At 43.8% G+C, this 21,206-nt stretch overlaps 1 protein-coding gene across 7 annotated transcripts in view; it reads right to left on the reverse strand.

Annotated features, from left to right (window-relative positions):
• The window catches only part of MICU3 (mitochondrial calcium uptake 3), a 547,440-nt gene that overhangs the window by 143,543 nt on the left and 382,691 nt on the right, over positions 1–21,206 (reverse strand). For all 7 annotated transcript variants that reach the window (XM_085642029.1, XM_085642031.1, XM_085642030.1 and 4 more), the window contains one exon: positions 13,289–13,460. In XM_085642029.1, the coding sequence (XP_085498155.1) occupies positions 13,289–13,460 (172 nt within the window). The remainder of the gene's footprint in view (positions 1–13,288; positions 13,461–21,206) is intronic.

Here is a 21,206-nt window from a genome sequence, read left to right on the forward strand (position 1 = left end):
TATTTAATTTTTGTTTAAAAAAAAAAAATTATTTCTCCATTCTTGTCTATGGGGAGGAAGCCTTTTTTTCCTTTTTATTTTACAACCATTTTTTTTTCAATTTCTTCACACTTTTCTATCTGATTTGTTTTTAGCTCATTTCGGAAGATGGAACCTCACGGTTGGGAGCTGTGTTTCGTCTGTAAATTAAGTTTGATTTAATTTATTTAAGGTAGCTTTAGGGCAGGGGGAAGTAGTAGTAGTGTAGTAAGACTTATTAGGGTGTTAAATGTGTATTTTTTGTTCTATAGTGTGAGCTATGTGATGTTTAATTATGTTCTGTTGTAATTAATGTGTGTGGGTTTGAATATGTTATTGTGGGAGGGCGTTTCCTTTTTTTGCAGGTTTCACGTTTTGTTAAGGGATGGTGCTGAAGACGCTTTTTTTAAAAAAAGCAACATTTATTTTGTTTATAGGAAACAAATTACTTTTTTATATTTCCTTTTATTTTTTGCGCTTGTTGGAGAGCATTGCGTCGTTGGAGCCTTTTTTCTACAGTTGTATTTTTGCAATTTTCTGGGGGCTTTCCTTTTGAATGGATTTGTGTTTCGATTCATCGACTATGGATTTTTTCATTTTTGAGGACCATTTGTTGCGACACCTGTAATTTATTTTGTATTATTATGGGTGGGAAATATTTTTGGTAATATTTTGCTTGCTTGTTTCTTTTTTATTTTAATAATTATATTAGGTCATATATTTTAATGTACGTTTTAAATTCTGAAATGACAATTATAATTAACTTTAAAGAGTAAAAATATGTTGTTTAAATATTTTGCAATTCTAAAATGCTGCATGGTGGTTGATTTTGTTTTTTGTTTAAAGTATAGATTTGGCTATTGTCTCTAGGTATTCTAGTCCTTTGGTGTTTGGGTAGAGTTGAGTTTTGTGTTGTAGGTATGTGTACATTATTTTTGTTTGCTTACTAAGTTTAGGTCCTATTTTAGTGAGGGATTGTTCTGGTCTTAGTTCTTGATAGCTCTGTTCTTTTTTGATGGCTTCTATTAGTTTGTGTAAAGTTGGTTGTCCTCTTCCTATTGAGGCTTGGAAGGCATTATGCCTTCCTTCTATGGCATTATTTGTCTTAGCTTGTGCTAGGGTGCGATCATAGATGTTCCACCAGAGGATTTTTAACTTTGGTTGTCTTCGGTGCAGGCGCCTTCAAAGTAGTCAAGATTGTTAGTTCTGCTTTATTGTCTTGGTAGAAAGACCTTTCAATGAGCATATTATAGTGGTTGGCTACTTCTGTTGTTGGTACATAGGCCAGGGCTATTATTTTTTTATGTGTTAGGCAAAGTTTGTGGCATAATCTATACTTAAGGTAGATTTTTGTAGATGTTTCCAGATACTTTGGTTGAAATGATAATGGCAACCTTGTATTGCAGTATGTGGAAATATTTTTTAAATTGACCGAATCCTTGTGTGTTCGAAATCTATTATTTTTTGTGGGAAGTAGTTTTATATCTGTTGTTTTATTACTGTAAGGAGTTCTATGTAGGTAGTATTTTGTTTGTTGGGGAGTAGTGCGTATATGGAGCAGATGTTGATTTCTTCATATTCTCCATGGATGGTATAGAGTTGGTAAAAGTGCTTAGAGCAAACTTTAAATGTCCCATCCATCATCCATGTTTCACACTGCTTTAACTTTTGAATGTTGGTGGCAAAGATGATAATTCTTTTTTCATGACTGTTATTGCAATAGAGAATTAATTTTTCATCTTTGTGTGTGACTGTATTCTTGCAATATTTCCATTTCTGCAAAAGTTTTGGGGGTGGGTGGTGTTTGAGCAGTAGATCTTTTAGTTCTGGCTATTAGGCATTTTAGAGTTGGTGATGGGCGCTAATTGTCCTGCTACATGTTCAGGAACCCTAGTTAGTACGTTATTTAATATTTGGGTACTTGTTTGTTGGGAGCGGGTGCTTGCTTCTTTGATGGTCTCTAAAGCATGTTTCATATCAATTTGTGTGACATTGGGTGGATGGTTGTGTTCCCTGATATTAATAACATTCTTTTTTTACTGTTGTAGCCCTCCCATAGCAAGAATTGGAGTAGTATTTACTACATTTCCAGTGGGATTTTATTCCCTGTTATTTTCTCTTGTGTACAAGTATAGGATGTAGCACAGAAGTAGTTTTCCCTTTTGTAAGGAGATGAACTCTGCCGGTTCAGTCATTTTCTTTGTCTATCTGTGAATATATTTATTTATTAATTATTAAGTACTGAAGAGTATACATGTTTATATAATTAATATATTTCAAAATATACTTACATCTATCTTGTTTTGCTTTTCTTGTTGGATATTTTTTCGATGTTCATGAGTTATTCACTGGTTTCTTTTTTCTGTTGGTTAAAAAGGAAAATGTTATTTTACTGAAGTGTTTCATTTAGTTTATTTTGTTTATTTAGCCTCTATTTTTATTTGGTTGTTAAAAAAAATACTTACTATTTTTAGTTGATGTAGTTTATTTTATTGATGTTGTTTTGTTCAAGTCTGTAGAAGCTGTTAAAAAAAAAAGTATTTGCTAGTTACGTTTTGCTTTTCCAATACATTTTTAAGTTTTCATCAGTTATCTCCATTTGTTGGCTTAGATATATACTTACTTTGTTTTATATTTTTCGTTAATGTTGATTTTGTAGTTCTTTTGGAAGTAAATCGTTGTTTTGTATTTTCTAGGTGGAGTTTTAGTAATGTTAACGAAAACATCTTCTAGTTAATTTGTTTATATATTTTTTATTTTAAGCTAATTTTATTTATATATTTAAAAAGTTTTGTTCTTACCTTTAATTAGTTTTTCTGAATAGTTGTATGTGTAGATCTTTTTCGTTCTGTTTTCTGTCTCGCAAACGTTTGTGCTTCGAGTGTTTGGCCGTTTCATGGTAAATTTTGTGTTAATTGATTGCTTTTATAGTTTTTATTTAATAAGTTAGAGTTTTCCATTGGTTTGTGTTGGTGTAGTTTAAATTTATTGGTCGAGATAGCTTTTTTTAAATTTTCGGGCAGTTATTATTTAAATTTGTTTAATGTTAATTATGTTTGTTTAATGTTTGGTTTTATTTTGTTTAGTAATATAATTAAAATGTATGTGTAAATAAATGTGATATGTTTTTTATATATTTAATATATATATTTTTGATAGATATTTTTTATGTTGTAGTTTTTATTTGTTTTGGAATTTTAAGTGCATTTGTGTTTTAGTGTTATTAATGTAATTTTTTGTGTGTTTGTCTTTAATGTTTGATATATGTTATTTGTTTATATTATTCAAAATAGTTTGATTTTGTGTTTAATTGTTATTTTTTAGTATAGTTTGTATTTTATCGATGTTTGTGTTGTTGATATTATGCACATAGATGTTTTTGTTGTGATATATGTTATTTTAATTTCATCAATATTTTTGTGTTCTTATTTAGTTTTCAATATTTTTGTCCGAGATTTTTTTAAGGATAATTTTTTTATCGATGTTTGTGTTTTTTTAGTTTTGTGTATTGGGTGTTGATATTTTTTATACAAGATTAGTGACTCAATTTTATAGCTCAATATTATAGGAGTCTATGTTGTATCAGTGATCCGAATTTATTAACATATTTTAGTAAAGATGGTTTTTAAATTGTGTTTGAGAATGCCACTTTTAGAAAGTAGCAATTTTCTTGTTTAACCATTCTGTGTGCCACTGCCTGCTTGTGGATTGACTTTCTGGTTTTGGAATGACCGGGGTTGTGGATGTGCATTCACTGTAGACAGCCCCTGGGGGAGCAGGGGGGTTGAGGTGTGCCTGGCCCTTCCAGAGCTGAGCTGAATAGACCTTGGCTGCATTTAGAGTAGTGTGAGGAGTTTGCCTTGCACCTGAACAGGGCCTGTCTACCTTGCACAATGCTGTCTCCATCCCCTGTGGTCATACTGCACCAGTGAGACCAAAACTAGTTTGGACCGGGCTCAGAGACCCTTGCACAAAGAAAACAAAGACACAATTGGCTATAAGTAGTGGACCTTAAACATCAAAACTTTAGATCACTTGTGGACTCAAGAGTAACCTTTGTCAAAGAGAAGAGCTGGAGAACTGTGAGGAGCAGTACTGCCCCTTTTGCTGTGTGGGCGTTGGCCTGCAGTTGCTGCTTCTGCCAAGGAGAGGACAAAGACTGGAACTTTGCTGTGAGCTTGCTTGAAGAAGAATCTCTAAGGGCCTGTGTTGGCTAGCATCCTGTTCTGAAGTCTCAGGGACACAAAGACATCATCTTCAGCTCCCCTGAACTCTATTGCTAGGAGTTCCGACCTGCCAGGAGGTGCCTATTCAAGTTTTGAGCCTCTGGAGGTTGTTCCTACTGTTGGGAGCTGGAAGCAACTTGAAAGAAGCAACAAAACCTGCCTCCGACACCGTCAGCGATGCCGCTGTGATGCCGTGACCTGCACCGAGGCCAGCAGCACTGCTCCAGAAGTGAACGATGCACCGCTCGGCCTGCACTGCAGCTCCGAAGCCCTTCAACGCTTGCCAACCCCTGCAGTTATAGGCCTTCCCGACACCTGCAGTTATAGGCTTTCCAGATGCAAGCACACCAAATCGGTCATCGACAGCACCTGTATCCTGTTATCGTATCGCCGATAACCGCCGAGTGTGACTCCACGAACTTGCTGACTTCGCATCACCTCATTGGAACCGACACCTCACCACTGACGCAACCAACTTCCCCTGTCCTGGATTCGACATGTCACCTCCTCGCAGACACGACGCCTCACCTCCCCTGTGGCAGCTAGTGAGCCTGCCTCGACCTCGGTACCGAAGCCTCACCTCCACCATGCCGTGCACCATCAAAGACTTAATTATCCAAAGATACTGTTTGTTTGGAGGTCCGTGTGACTTTGTGCCAGACACAGCGCACCTTGTGGTTGGTGTCATACTTTGGATTTACTGCTGTCACACCATTGCAATAGCCCCAGGTGGAGCTTTTTTGTTTTCTACCTGCTTTAGTCTTGAAATTTCTATTTTGAAGTGCTATTTTACTATCTGTATGTTGGTTTTTTGTCATTTTGGTCTTGTTGAGTTTAGAAAAAGACACTTTATTTTTCTAAACTGGTGTGGTGTCCATTTGTGGTGTTAACTCTGTATTACTGTGTGTTTTGAGTGCAAATACTTTACACATTGCCTTTGGGATAAGCCTGTCTGCTCGTGCCAAGCTACCAAGGGGGTGAGGAGGGGTTATCTAAAGTGTGTATTGTCCTTACCCTGACTAGAAGCAAGGGTCCATACTAAGACAAAGGCACCTTCCTCTGCTAACTAGAGACCCCTATTTCTAACAAGGGGTTTCTAACCTCTGTGGTATTTCAAAGCAGGGGGCAGTAGCCCCAGGTGCCTTGCACCCTTTTTCCACTCCACCTCCCACCAGTACAGGGGTAGTATCTTGAAACTGGTCATTTAGCTCAGGGTCTCGACCCTGAGGCTGAACAGGAGACAGGGGTTGATAATCCTTCATCTTGCCCCTCCATCTGGGGTCCCGTGCCCTTTGCTTGGGAGGGGTACCCCTGGAGGACTGAACTGTTAGAGCTCCTGACGTGGCCACCCTTCCCAGTTCCCCTGACACCGGGGCAACTTGTTCCCCTGACACCGGAGCAACTTGTTCCCCAGAAAGCAGGAGGTAGTCTATGGGCATCTGAGGGCTAAATATAACCCTTCTCTGGCTCACCTCCCCACCCCGCTCTAAGGATACCAGGGCCATAGGGTGGAAGAAGTCCTGATCCTGGGCTGGAGTTACCCTACACACCTGGCTGGTGTACTGTCCTGGGGAAACTAGCCTTTCCACTACCATGCACAGGCTAGCCCCAGTGTCCCTCAGAGCAGTGACTGGGCCCCCATTCACTTCTATCTGGTGGAAGGGACGACTCCCACCCTCAGAGATTACCTGCTCACCCTCGGTGTCCACCTTCCAGCTAAGGGAGATCATGGCATGGTCTATGAGCTGCCCCTGAGTACTATCTATCCCTAAGGCCACATTGGCCACCCGTGTAGAGTACCACCAGTGGGTGGTTTCTTGGACAAACTGAGTCCCACCGCTTGTGTCCTAGCTGGGAACAATCAAAGCAGCAGGGTTTGAAATTAGGTACCCTGGGCCACCGCCCAGTAGAACCTTCTCCCTGTTTTTTAGAAAGGGAAAGAGATCCCTTTCCTACCTCCTTACCCTGGGACCAGTTAGCACCTCTCTTGACCTCCCCCTCACACTGCTGGGTGAAGCTTAACCACCTTCTTGGGATCAGTCCCAGATTCTTCTTTTGGACCGTGGTGCTGACCCAGAAGTCTGCCTCCATAGCAAGCTCCCAGGGAACAGTGAGCCTACTATCAACAAGGTGTTGGCATATATCTGAAAAACAAAGACTTAACTGCTCTTTTGCAATCAAATTATACAGCCCCTGGTGCTCCTTTACTCCACTACCCATCACCCAAACATGCAGTGACTTGAAAAGAAATCCACACGATCCACCCAGGTCTGTTGGGATACCGTCTTCTGTCTGTACGTCTCAGAGGTCAGAGCAAACTTCCTGATTAGAGACTCCTTCATGAAGACATACCTCATCCTGTCACCCCTCTCTGGGGCCAGTAGGGATTACCTCCTCTTACTAGGGTGCCACCACAGACTAGCTCCTCAATCCTCCTCTGGGACCTTGTGCATCTATAAAGTATTCTCATAGGCCTCAAACCAACTGTCTATGTCGTCTCCTACCATAAGGTCAAACACCAAATGCTTAGGTATGTGGACCATCCTCTCAGAAGACACAGAGGTAAAGCTGCCACAATCACTGCTGGCCTCTACCTGCCTGGCCTTGAGCACCAGCTCCTTAAGGCTTCTCCCATGATCCAAATGCTCTAAAGTAATTCTCTCCTCCATTACCAACTTTCTCTGTTTTCAGAGCCAATTTCTTTTGCTCGAGTTCTATTTTTAACTTGCCAAGCTCAAATGTTAGTTTCTTTTCCTACCTCCTGTGCTCCAGCTGCTCTGTGGACAGGCTTCTGGAGGACTACTGCTCTCTGCCCAGGGTAAAATCGCCAATCCTGGAAGGATGTTGTCCCCCCTCCTCCACACCCAGCAGTCAAAGATCCTCCACTGGACCCTGGTTCAAATCATGCTCCTCATCCAGCTCCTCATCCTCCTTTAGGGACACATTCAATGCACCATGGGCTTTTGACCAGGCTCTTGGTGCCTTTTGCAGCTCCACCTTCCTGGTGGTGCTCTGTACTTGAAGCCCAAAGTCTTTGCAGAAATGTTTGAGCTGGGCCACAGTGTACCACTCAATTTTGGCCAGCTCAAAATCCATTTTTGCAGGTGCAGATGTAGAACTTCCAGTTAGAGACAGACATTTGGGAAACATCAAAATGCCAATCAGGGAGAACAGATACATTTTTTAAAAATGACAACCAGAGAGGGCAGAAACAAAAACGCCAATCCAGTCAGAAGGAACTGATTTGAATTGATCTTAAATGTGGATGGTAGTGTACACCAAATTACTGTGAAGAACTGTCCAAACAAGACCTATCCTCACTGCACCACTGATCACCAATGTTTGAAATGTGGTCTCTAATTTTGCAGAGGTATACACCATGTCCAAGTAGGGACCACAAATCTATTGAGGGTATGTCAGTTACACACCATAAATTAACCTGTGCTTATTCTCTGATAGCTTGCCACAGAGCAGACAGGCTTCACTTAGGAGGCAATGTGTAAAGTATGTGAACAACACTTAAAACAGCAAAATAGTGGAAACACCACACAAAAATAATCCACACCAAGTTAGAAAATAGGATGTAATTTTATGAACAAAACAAGGCCAGAACAACAGAAATTCAATAAGTAGAAGCAGAGTTATGATTTTTTAAAGAATAACAGCAAATATTGTGCTTAAAAACAAAGCACAAACCTGGGGACATCTGGTCGCGCTGGAACGGGGTAAATCCAAAAGTTCAGTCTGACCACGATGGAATGTGGGTTGGATACAGGGACCAGCCTTGTCCCGCTGAAAAAGCACCTCTGAATAGAGGATGCAGCATCATTGAAGGCCCGATTTGAAGAGCAGAGGAGGTGATGCATAATCGTTCCAGTTGGATGTAGGTGATGCATTGGTTCCAATCAATGCAGTGAAAGATTCATCACTGGCATCCCTTTTACAATGAAGCGATGCATCGTCATTGAGCCGTGGAGCCAGTGATGCAATGTCTTTGTCTTCAGCGGTGATACGTCAGCATCGAGGGTTCGATACCTCTGTTCAAACTGGAATGATGACGTGATGCGTGGCTTTTGCAGCAAATAACCAGCAAACCCACTTCCAAGGGCCCAGGTCTGCATTGGCCCCTTTTGGCAGGGCAGGATTCAAAGTTGGCAGAGTTCAGAGGCTGTAGCAGGGTTGTTGGAAGTCTTTCACGTCCCTGAGACTTTAGAACAGGAGGCAAGCCCTTGGACTCACTTTGGTTCTGGGGATGTGGAGATGCAGGTCCAGTCCTTCTCGCTCCCAAGCAAGGAGGGCAGCAGGCAGGCACAGCAAAGCAGGAGTCCAGCAGGGTGTCAGTCCTTTCAACAGTGTCAGTTCCTCCCTCCTATGGCCCATAAGTCTGGTGATGGCCCATCAGCATGTGAATGGCCGATCTAGCACACCTGAGCTCTCCTATGTGTGGCTGTCTGGAGGAAATACACAAAGCCCAACTGACACCCACCCCAGATGTGTATTCAGAGACAGGCAGAAGGCACAGAATGGTTAAAGTAAAAAACTTCCAAATGTCTAAAAGTGCATTTGTAGACTTGCAAATTAAAAACCTCCCAAAGGCATTATTTTAAGTACAGGAGGAGGGCTGCTCTGACCCTTCCTCCACAGGCTTAAGGGAGCCCTAGGGACCACCAAATCCCAGGGGGTTTAATATTAAAATGGAGGGGGGCCACGCGTACCCAGTGCCATGGGCTCTTCAGAGCCCTGGGGACCAGCCCCTTCCTGGGGCTTTGCACCAATAATTAGCATGGGGCCATGCAGACCCCTTGCGCTCTGGGGAACACCACCTCCCCAGGCCTGGCCTGTGAGTTGTACAGAAGGGGGGCCCCCTTTCTAGAGCCAATAATAGCCCTGGGGATCGGCACCCCCCAGTACCTGCCATGTCCCAAGGTACCCACCCCTGCACATAGTTTTTTGCTTGGCGGGAGCTGATAGCTCCCGCCAAGCAAAAGGAAACACTCCGGTTCCAGTGGGCAGGAGCTGTCAAAGTATTCCAGCTTGCTAGAAACTGAGGTTTCATCTCTTTCCCCACCGCAGACATGCGGGCAGGGAAAGAGATGAAACTATTTCTCCTGCATGCAGGGAGCTTTCATTTCAGCATGCAACTCTCTGCATGCAGCAGCAATGCCGGATCCAATAGGAGGCGGGGGCCTTGATACTCTCCCCCCCCCCCCGGTCCGGTCCCCAACAGTGGTCACTGTGCGCCCTGGGTGGGCTCCAGGGCACTCAGGGAGAGTAATAGACAGGCCCCAGGGGATGGGGTTCGGCTTGGGGAAGGGGGCCGGACAGTCCCCCTTCCCATTAAATGTATATCTATTAAGGCCGGGCCCTGGGGGGGTGGGGTCCCGGGGGATGAATTCAGCCCCGAGAGGGGAGTCGCGCAGCCCCTCTTCCCCATTAAGTCGTGGGCAGGCCCCGGGGGATGGGGTCCCCAGGGACGTTCTGGAAAAATTAAACCTTAACAGTAAGCATTTACACATATAAAGATAGCAGGTGCCCCAGTTGGAGCTTCACTTCTGTAAAGGACATATGATCCTAACTCCTGGGCTGGGCGAAGGCGATGCAAGTGTGGTTTCTCAGCAATTCTATATTGAAAAACGATCTGAAAGGCTTCGTGGAGGTGAATGCATTGTTGATCTATTGGAAAGCAATCTGTATGTGACTGTGATAAGTGGGTTCTTTCTTGTCCTGTCCTGGTGACATCACAGTCCATGGTTCTCCCTTAAAATGACTACGAGTATGGAAATGCGCAAATCACTAGGAAACATTGCAGTTTGGCCCTGCCCACCTTAGTAGCATGCAAAGGTCTTCCTGCCTTCAGCAGGATGATGGACAGCTTCACAACCGGCTTCCCAGCGCATATCCCGCCGATTTCCGTGAGGAGTTCTTGATGCTGAGGAATAGGAGGACATTTCCACCAAACAAAGAAGCACTCACTTTATATAGTTAAGAGGAAGGACCCTTGTTTGGTGGAGATTTACCTCATTGTACTCTTGTAGTCTTCTCTATAGGAAGATTCATGTTATCATAAGTTTCTGGATAAAGATGCATGAGGAACAAGCACATTGCCAAAATGCACACAAGGTCACTGGTGACATTTCCTTGTGCTCCATTATGCTGCTGTAGTGAAGAATATGTACTGGACATTTACCCAATGAGCTAGCACTTCGTAATTAACCAGTAGAAAGTACTCCACTTGGGTAAATATCTGTGGACTCTTTTTAGATAAAGGGGCAGGTGTGTCACGACCCAGTCACTGGCACAGATACTGACACATACACACAGACACTTAGACACCCATTCACACACCCATTGACAAACCAACTCAAACACTGATACACCCATTCTCAGAACCACACAGACACACCCACACCCACTTATAGACCCACTCACAGACCTATTCAGATACTTTCACACACACTCATAGACCTACTCAGGCACTCATGCACCCACTCACAGATGCACTCAGACACTTCTATCCATTCACAAACCCATCAGGCACTCATGCACCTACTCACAGAACCACTCACATACTCTCACAGTCCCATTTAGACAGTCATGCACCCACTCACAGACCCACTCAGACACTCATGCCCACATACCCAGTGAGAGACATATGCAGTCACTCCCAAGCCCACTCACTCTCTCTCACACACACACACACACACACACACACACACACACACACACACACACACACACACACACACACACACACACACACACACACACACACACACACACACACACACACACACACACACACACACACACACACACACACACACACACACACACTCACACACACTCACACACTCACTCACTCTCAAAGGTTAATGGTAGGAAATAACATTAAGAAACCATAGAAATTAAAAGGAAAAAAAAACAAAGGTTACAGGGACTAAGGTTTCATTGATACGAAACCAGACACATTCATGAGTCATAGCTACATGAGCCAACTGTAACGTGTGAACTCATGGCATAGTCCATGACATCACTAATGACATCTCAAATGATATCATTGTTGACATCATCCACAGAACCACTCATACCCCCACAGAACCTCTCACACATAACCCCTCACATACCCATACCAGTGCTCACAGGACCAATCACTCATCCATAGAGCCACTTATACATCCACTCATACAGCCACTCACACACCCACTAACCTACCCATACAGCCACTCATGCACCCACTCACTCACCAATAAGCCACTCACATTTCCAGTCATACAAACATACAAACACTTACACACAAACTCAATCATATAGAAACTCACACAGCCACTCACTCACCCATAGAGGTACTCATATACCCACACACCCGCCCATACAGGTATTCACACTACCTTTCACTCACCCATTCAACCACTCCACACCCACTCACTCACTCACCCTTACAGCCACTCACACTTTCACTCCGCACACGGACTCACCTATACATGTACTTTAACAGCTACTCCCTGACACATATAGCCACTCACAAGCTAATAAGTCTCCCATGTAGCCACTCACCCACCTATGCAGCCACTCACACAGCCACTAACTCACCCATACAGCTACGCACATACCCACTAACACATTCATACAGCTACTCCCACATCCATATAGCCACTCAGACATCCACTCACACATGGATACAGTCACACAGCCACTCAGATGGGATATGTTAGAAATGGTATGACTAAGACCTAGTACAGAACAAATATTAATTTAAGTTATGCTTTAGGTTAGTATATATCTTAAAGTCCCAGAAACATTTACTGAAAACACTCACGGGATGATGTCAACAGTGAAGTCATTTGCGATGTCATGAGTGATGTCACTGAGCATGTCATGATTGATGTAATATGCGAGGTCATAAAGCAGTGCACTGCAGGGGTTTAAGTTATTGCTAGCTCAGGCAATCTGAGCCCAACTGTAACGTCCCTGTAACCTTTGTTTTTTTCCAGTGAAAAAAAGATCTTGCAGATAGGGAAACATTTTATGACTGCAGTTGAAGGGCATGAACCCATTATTATGAGGAAGGAACACATAAGCAGGTTGATTTGATGAGGAACTATGCAATGTTAAGTGAAGGTTTGTATAAATATATTAGATTAATATACAACTTACGAATTGAAAGTGTAAGTGTAGGAGGGAGCAAGGGAAGGGAGAAGGGTTGTTGAAAAGTTCGAAGAAAACGTTCTTTGTTGCTTTTAACAAATTCATGGTTGATATGGAACTGAAACTAATTTGTCTGTAGGAGGCAAATGCAAATTCACAAATGACCTAGTGGGTGATTCTTTCCAACAAGTGATTTTCCTTTCACACAGACCAAGGACTCTCTGTCCCCACATATTATGTAATTTATTGACCCCAGAACCCAGATAAGTTCGTCCTCAGGAATCTGGGTATGAATCATGGTAGAGTTTGCCCACAGAGGGTTCTGTACATGTGTGCCACATTTATATGACAGAAAAGCAGAGAATACGCATGTCTAACATGCTGCCGTATAATAAATGATACCTTCCTAGTGGTACTAGAGTTGCACAATTTTCAAGGAACAATGGAATGTATGTGATGCAAATCTGTACAATGCAGATCTCCATTGTTGTGGAACATATTTAATAAACTTCAAAGCAGCATGAACAACTATTGGAAGCAACGTTTCTTTATACACTCATGTCACTGTTTTTGGAACATGAAAACTACCCTTTTGCTACTCAATCTGCATGGATCTTGTTATCTTCATTTAAATGTGAGCCTTTATTTTAATGCAGAATATAGCACTGTAACCCGCTGTGAAAGCTATACCGGGTGTTAAAGGCGCTCTACCTGAGAAATGGAACCAAGAGGCAAGTAAGGACCCAGTGTGTGAGAGAGGGCCTTTAACAGGAAGACAAGCATTGGAATGTTGGAACAAAGATGAAGATCAGCCATTATTGGCACTGTGCCACTCACTGACTTCAATGAAGTTCCCACCCTTCTAATTGAAAGAACAAACAAAACAGAATGTTTTGTACCTTTTCTTCCGGAATTCGTTGACGAACATTTTCCAGGTAGCTAGATGTATTTTCTACATTTGTGTATCGCAGCAGAATGTGAGCAAAGTCTTCCTCGCTAATGGCGTTCATTCCTTTAGAGTAAGTCAGGAACTCAATCTCTAGAATCTCTGTCTGCAGATTATCCATGAACCTACAGAGAAGGCAGGAGGAATTCAGAAAAGACCATAAAACACCAAATACGAAAGATTCAAGAATTGATCTGATGAACAATGAGTACATTTATTAATGCTTTCAGGCAAATAGCCGTATGTAGCCACTGTTCATGATTCTTCCAAACAGTTCTTTAAACGTAATGTGCATTTCTAACTAACAAATAGACATCAAAATATTTTACACGTGAAACGACCTAGAATAATTCACCACTCGGCATCACAAAGTCAATTGTACATATCTATTCACATGTCTGAAAACTTCCAGTTTAAATGTTCCCATTACTTCTGAGAAATGAGCAACAATTTGTTATTGTAAAATGTTTGTGCTGCAATACATTGCAAATGCCATTATATTGTAATGTGGACTTCAGTTTGTTTCGAATTTTATTTAACTGCAAGGCAATGTCTGTTAATGTTATTAATATAGTAAGGAGGAAATTATATTGCCTCCTGTTATGGTTACCAACTCCAAATACCTCTCTTGTTATGCTACAAGACTACTGAATATGTTTTAAACGATTTCTGGGTGGTATGCTACAAAATTTAAAATGAGCAGAGGCAATTCAAATAGGTCTGGTCTTGGCAAACAGGTGCTATCTTTTTTAATTCTTTTCTAGGTTTGGCCTTTGAGACAGCTTTAACTCTCTTGCTGGACTATGGTTTTCCCCAAAAATCATACGTACGTTTTGCAGAATTGTAGAGGGCATTATCACCCAGTAGGGTATCCTGGCTCTGAGCAGATGCGAGTCTAGGCAACACCTATGGCATTGAAGGACTACAAAAATAAAAAGCCAAGTCTTCAGCTTCTTGTGGAATTCAGGAAGTGAAGAGGCTCTTATGTGTCGTGGCAGGTCGTTCAATTGAATGTTTTTTAACAAAATATATATTTTTTTATTGAAAGCATACGATAGCCACATTTAAGTAGCTTCATGTTTTTATTTTTTTGGCATATGCTCGCAATAAAAAAAAACTAAAAACAAAAGCTGCACTAGCATGTCAATGACAGACCTATTGGCATTGCAAATGCTTGATTCTATTGCAACCATATGCTACTAAAAAGAGACCAAAATATGATTGTAAAAAGTCTTTTAAATAAAAAAATTAACTAAGTATGTCATTTTAATAACTTTGAACACATGTACAGCAATCCACTTGAATTTAAATGCAAATGACAGGAAAATAATTTTAGTGGTTCAGAGAAAATGTATTATTGACTTTGAATTATTATAACCTAAAGACACCGTTTGAACACAAAAGAATGACTAATACATTAAAATTAAAAAAAGAATGAGGAAAAAAAGCACTGTCAAACTAAGGAATTGGGTCATCAACCCAGCATTGAAGGACATTTTTGAGGCAGATGTGTACATGGGATCAGAAAAAATGCCATCAATCACAGTGCAAGAGCGTCAATGCCTGAAGTGGTGGCACAATGGTCCATGCAGTTTGCTTTGGTGAGCAGAAGCAAAATATGAACGACGGTTAAACAGACAAATGAATCAAGAGAGCTCATCCCAAGCCCCTCTATATGTATGTATTTTTTATATATATATTTTTTTATCACTTGAGGTTGGAGTAATAGATAAAGTTTTCTTTAGGCCATAACAAAAAACAAATTATTATTTTCTTTCCATGTGTGCCTTATCCAATTAACATTTTGAATCTCTCCTCAACCCAAAAAGGTAGGTATTCATAGATTTATGAAATACACTGTGCTGAAGTGCTGACAGAGACAAGTAAATGGTGATATAAATTTTGTGTTTGCTGGTTCTCTTTGTTTTCCTCCCCTTCGTAGGTATGGGTTTTGACAGAATGATTGCTTAGAGTGCAGAGTGAGTGAGCATTTGCTCTTCCCCCTTTCAACCATTGGCTTCCTTCGACCAGCCTTTTTTCAGCCAATGGTTGAAGACTTTGTCAATCACTTTTTGTCTTGGCCTAGTGGAGCATTTATCTCTCACCTTATGCTTTTGGCTATTTGACTGTACACGCTTGTCTCCGCATCCTTTCATGCTGTCTGCTGCTGCCCTTCAGCTGCATTTGCTAGCATATAACACCACAGACCTCTTGGTTTTGCCAATACTTAATTATTTTATGTAGTAATGTGCTGACGGTCAGTTATTGTGCCAGAAATGTATGACTACAATAAAGCTTTCCTCATTCTTGATACATATATTGGAATAAGTAGCCACATAGGAGAACATAGCTGAGGCATGAGATCAATTATCTATAGTGGACAGAACTAATCGTGGCATCATGGTGCACCTGTTAAACAGTCACAGCCCCCTATGGAATCTTGGAATCAGTTCTTGGTAGTAAATCAAGAGAGAGAGTGGGGGTCGGAGCTCAGAAACACTCTAATCATCCAAACACTTAGGACCACTTAGGAGAGACTGATGGGAGAGGCTACAGTCAGTCACACATACACACAGCTGGGTGATGCTTGGCCACACATATGCATTGCTGATTTCGCTGGAAGATTTACCAGTTGCATACACTATACCAGAAGTATTAGCGGAAACACCAAGAAATAACTGCCAGGCAGCAGTTCATCTAAGTTTTCATCCGCAATGCGCATAAAAGGCATTATTTCTGGTTTAAGGAACCACTCTGGTCCAAACAGCCACCTTGCACCTCCATCTGCAAAACAAATACTATTCTACATAGAAAATGAGTTTAGTACACATTTGCTTAGAGTGCTACAATGATTTAGCTACATTTAGGAGGGCAACACATACATACTGTGCACCGATGTTCTAGATGAGTTTCTATAACTGAACTTGGTGTTTATGTAGACACAGGCCTCAACTTTCACATCATCCAAAAGAGGCAGAGGGATGCGGCAGCTTATGGCATCTGATCTCTAGCAGGCCACAAAATTGAACGCCGATTACTTCACTTGTCGGCGGTTGTGCGAGGCTAATTTACGGTGCTCCAGCCTCAGTGGTGGTTCCGGCGGCCCCGCCAATGCACGCGCGACGGATCATTAGGCGGATTTTGAGAAGGCGGTCGGGTGTTCTACGTGCGGCGCTAGCTTAGGTGGCGGCCATTGCGTTCTGCGGCGACGCCACCCTCACCCTGTACCATTTTTGCTCATTGATTTGAGAACGGTTGTGAGCAGAGTTAAGGCTAATCCAAACATCCTACAACGCACACCGGTCATCCGAGAGAGAAGTCTGAAAGATTTAATACCCTTGTACCGTGGTTTCTTCCCGATCCTCCGTTCGGTTGACCCCGGATGTGTCGCCTACTCTGTGTGATTCCATCCCCCTTTCCCCTGTATCCCTGAATCTTCCCATTGTAGGAATGCGCCCGCTTCCGCCTGAGGGTCCGCCCGCTTCCTGTATCCTGAGGAGCCCTGTATTGGCCACTGGGGAACGGCCTGTGGTGTCGCCGGCCCCCCCGAGAGTGGTTTTGCTGGACCTGTGGAATTGTCAGTGGTGCTCCGGGTGCCCTGTTGGACTGGCCTGTGAGGGATTGAGCCCCGGGGACGGTATCAAGTGAGTCCCCGGCTGTGTTGTGGCCTATGCGCTGCTCCCTAGCCCGACCTACGGACCCCCTCTTTGTAAAATCGGACTTCTGTGCACACTGAGTCAGGCAGACAAACTCCTCCCCACACACCAGACCTGCCAGCTGAGGGGGAACCGGGGTAACAAATCCGTGCTGGGGGCGCCACCGGTGCAGAGAGGGGGCAGCACGGTGCATTGACACCCACACACCCACGCAGCCTGAGTAACTTGGGGGCGGGGGGGCAAAGGAAGGATTATTTTACCGCTGAGGCAAGCACCGAAGGATTTCCAGTGGATATAGGGACTGCGAGGACCACAGGCCAGTGCGAGGAACACTGACGCATCTGGCCTGCTACACGCCCTCTTCTCGCCCACATCTCCTATTTAATCCATCAGCCACTCGCGCGGGACGCCCGCAGGACCAAGCCCGGGCAAAGGCCGTTGGAGGCCGTTGGAGGCTGGGTCGGATTGGGTCACTTTCCTAAACGCCCTACCTTCAAGGTTGCCTCTACAGTTCCGCTTGGTTGTCAAGAAGCTTGAATTCAATAAAATGGCCACTAGAGAAACTAGAAGTAAGACTGTTTCCATGGTTTCAGGTACTTTGGATAATTTTCTGGTTAAGGCTAATACAGTGGTGAATAAGAGACTCCCTGTGTTGGGAAAGCAAATTGCGGAGGGTTTGGAAAACTCGCATCTGGCTTCATCAGGGACACCGTCCACTGTTGGATCATCGCTACTACTTGATGCCACGCACTTATCGCTCATGGACAGCATTGATCAAACCATAGAGTCGGTCCTACACCAAATAAGGTCACCACCTAATTCTCATAGGGACAGAGACTCAGTACGTATTATTGATGAGGTGGAACCCCCCCCATTGCTGAGTTAGTGCCATCTAGGGCTCTGGGGGACGGTGCCACACCAGTGGATTGTATGGGACATAGAGAAGACGCTTCCCCGAAAAGGATGAGATCTAGGAAGTCCAAAGGCGCCAAAAGGGCTAAAGTTGATCCCATAATGAATGTTACTGTAGATAGCCCGGATACCCCCGTAACATCCACCACGGGGAATGACACGGAAACGGTGAGGACACCCCCCCCCCACCTCCATACCCATGCACACCGGCCCATTTATTTTTGGTGGTGCTGCCCCCAACATCTCAGAGCACATTATCCGCTCATTTACTGGTATCCTCAAAAGCCTGCTGGATCCTCTCTCCCTCAAATTAGACTCTATAGAGGCCAGACTTCTAGCTATAGAAAGATTAGGTAGTGGGGGTGGTGATCAGCTAGGGCCAAGAGCAAGTACACACGGAGCCCATGGGACAAATGCTGGGACTCCTCACACCTCAACTGATTCAATCACTGTGGCTCCTATTTTACCAAAAGCTACCTCCCGGGAAAACACCACTATAGTCCCCTTGCCACAACTTGCCCCTGTACCTCTCCCAAGGCAACTGCCTCTGGCACCAACTGCCAGGAGGTCGAAGCCGTCTGCTCCGGCCTCTACACCAGGCCAGGAGAGACCAGCAAATGACACAGTTAACTGCCCATCCCGGTCAGTTAGCCCTCATAACTGGCGAAAAACAGTTAACTTGCCCCCAGAGGCGGCAGCCTATACTGTGATTTTGAAGGGGATACCAGAGCTCTCCGGCAACGTGGTGGAATCCTATGATTCCCTACGTAATAAGGTTACTAGCTGGTTAAACATCCAAAGGCCTCTACCACCTAATCTAAGAGGAGAAATTCTTATGGTTAGAAGGGTTCCATGGGTTGGGTACACCGTTAAGAAAAGTGTGGGGGATTGTATAATTGTAAGCTTTAAGAGTCCGCAGGTTGCGCCTTATATTTGTAATTGGCTTGGGAGTGTAGGAGCCACATCCATCGAATTGGTCCATCTGTCATATTTTTACCCAACGCACGTGACTTGACTACAATGAGGGACGATGGCTGGACAAGGGTGGGATCTGCTGTTGATGGGTCTAGATACAGGCCCACCCGTAATGTTATCACTGCTCACGGCAACTATATACACCCTAATAGGTATAGTTGTCTTGACCAGGTTGATTGACTATATAAAGGTGCATCCTCACGGCATACCCAAGGTATCACTAGTAAACCTGTAAGACAGGGGACCGTGAGAGGTGATATAGATACCATCACCCGAGAATTTGATGCACCCCGTCGGGAGAGCTTAACTCTTATTAGCTCCCGGGGCCAAGTAATCAATTTACTTCAGAGTCCACCTGGTCACAACTTAACATCGATAGTCCCGCCTGGTCCCAATGTAACATCTACTGCCCCATCCATTTTGGAAATATCACTGCAAGGGCCCTTAGTCTCATCACTGGACATCACACCTGAGAAAACTGGGGGATTGGGATTAAAACCTCCAGTTGAAATCCTGAAGGTTCTCTCTTGGAATGTGGCGGGTATTGCCAATAAATTATATACAAATGAATGGGACTCCCTAGTAGGCAACAGTGACATCTGCCTTTTTCAAGAGACCTGGGCCAGGGAACCGCTGTGTAGAGTAGGATATGCAGTTTTCGAAATTAAAGCCAGTTGGACTGGTAAAGGGAGGCCTTCAGGTGGTTTGGCGGTTTGGGTAGCTAGTCACATTGGGTGTAATGCGGAGAATGTACTTACGCTCTCGCAGGACATACAGTGTGTTCTACTCAAGTGGCCCAATGCTTTAAATCTGGCAATCATTAATGTGTACTCTCGCCCAGTCAGTGCGGCTATGGAATCACCCACACTAGATGATCTCTCGTCTTTTCTGGGCCAACTTCCAAACGATTGTAAGATAGTGATGGGCGGTGATTTTAATTGTCACTTCGAACCCCTGGAAGGTCTAAAGGAAGGTGCCCTTACTGCTGAAGACGACTTTTGGGGTGTTCCGCAATGTCAATCCCCCCCACCCCAAATCTTGGTCCCCTCTCGCAGTACAAATTATGTCCTTAACACTAAACTTTGCGCTAAGGGCCTGTAATGGACGCACTCCTTCTGACATTCCATCATTATGTACCTTAAATAGGAAGGATCATGAATCGCGGCTGGACTACATTTTTGTAGACATTGGGCTGTGGTCCAAGGTCCAGGATTTTAGAGTAATTGTAAGAACGGACAGTGACCACAACGCACTCCTACTGGATATGGTGCACCCCGCATGTGCTGTTGGATCACTCCCCGCCGAGCCCAGTGAGGACCTAGGGAATTTGGTTCTTAGTTCCAACAGACGCAGGGTAAAATGGGGGAAATTGGTAAATTCAGAAGAGAGTATAAGCAACATTTATCAGCTAGCACTCCCTAAGCTAAAAGAATTGGATGTATTAATTAACCAGCCCAGACCCTTAGAATTTAACGAGAAGCTAGCCCAAATCCACGAAGACTTAGTGGGAGCCTTAGGTGAAGTTTTCTACCCAGTGGTACCGCCACGGAAGAAAAAGACTCGAACCCCAACCTGGTACAACTCCTCCTGTAAAAAGATCAAGACAGATCTAATAAACACAATAAAAGTAGGTTCTGACAAGGGCAAGGTCATTGAGCTCAGGCGGAAATACAGGAAAGCCATGGCATTAGCAAGATCGGAATGGGATTGGAATAGATGGCAGGACCTCTCCCTAGCATTAGAAGCGAGGGATTCGAGAAGATTTTGGTCTTTGGTAAATACTGGCACAGGAGAACCTAAAGCTGCAGTGGAGCCAAACATTGCAGCTTTTGTTTGGGAGGCCCACTTTGGCAAATTGTACCAAGAAACCTCTGAATTTGCTAATGATGTGACTTCCGATGCTTTATCCAATCCTGTAGCTGGATTGGAATTTACCCTTGGCGAGGTGGTCAGTGCAATAGAGGGTCTGGCGATGGGGAAGGCCCCGGGACTCGATAGATTGCCCGGTGACCTCTTTCGACATTTCTCAGAGATCTGGGGCCCTTACCTCCTCATTCTTTTTAATTCCATCGCGGGAGGTATGGAGATCCCCTGTACTTGGCTGGGGGCGGAGATAGTACCCATTTTTAAAAAGGGCTCTCCTCTTCTCCCAGCCAACTACAGGCCGATCAGCCTCATAGATGTTCTCCCAAAAACTATTCTCTCGCCTCCTCCTGGACCACCTTTTAAACTGGATGGAGGAAAATGAAATCCTTAGCCCCCTCCAGGCTGGCTTCAGGAAAAACACGTCCACCATGGATCAGATTTTCCGCCTCGTTCTCCTCTACT

Source organism: Triturus cristatus, chromosome 2_2 (genome assembly GCF_964204655.1).
Source record: "Triturus cristatus chromosome 2_2, aTriCri1.1, whole genome shotgun sequence".
Classification (NCBI taxonomy): Eukaryota; Metazoa; Chordata; class Amphibia; order Caudata; family Salamandridae; genus Triturus; species Triturus cristatus.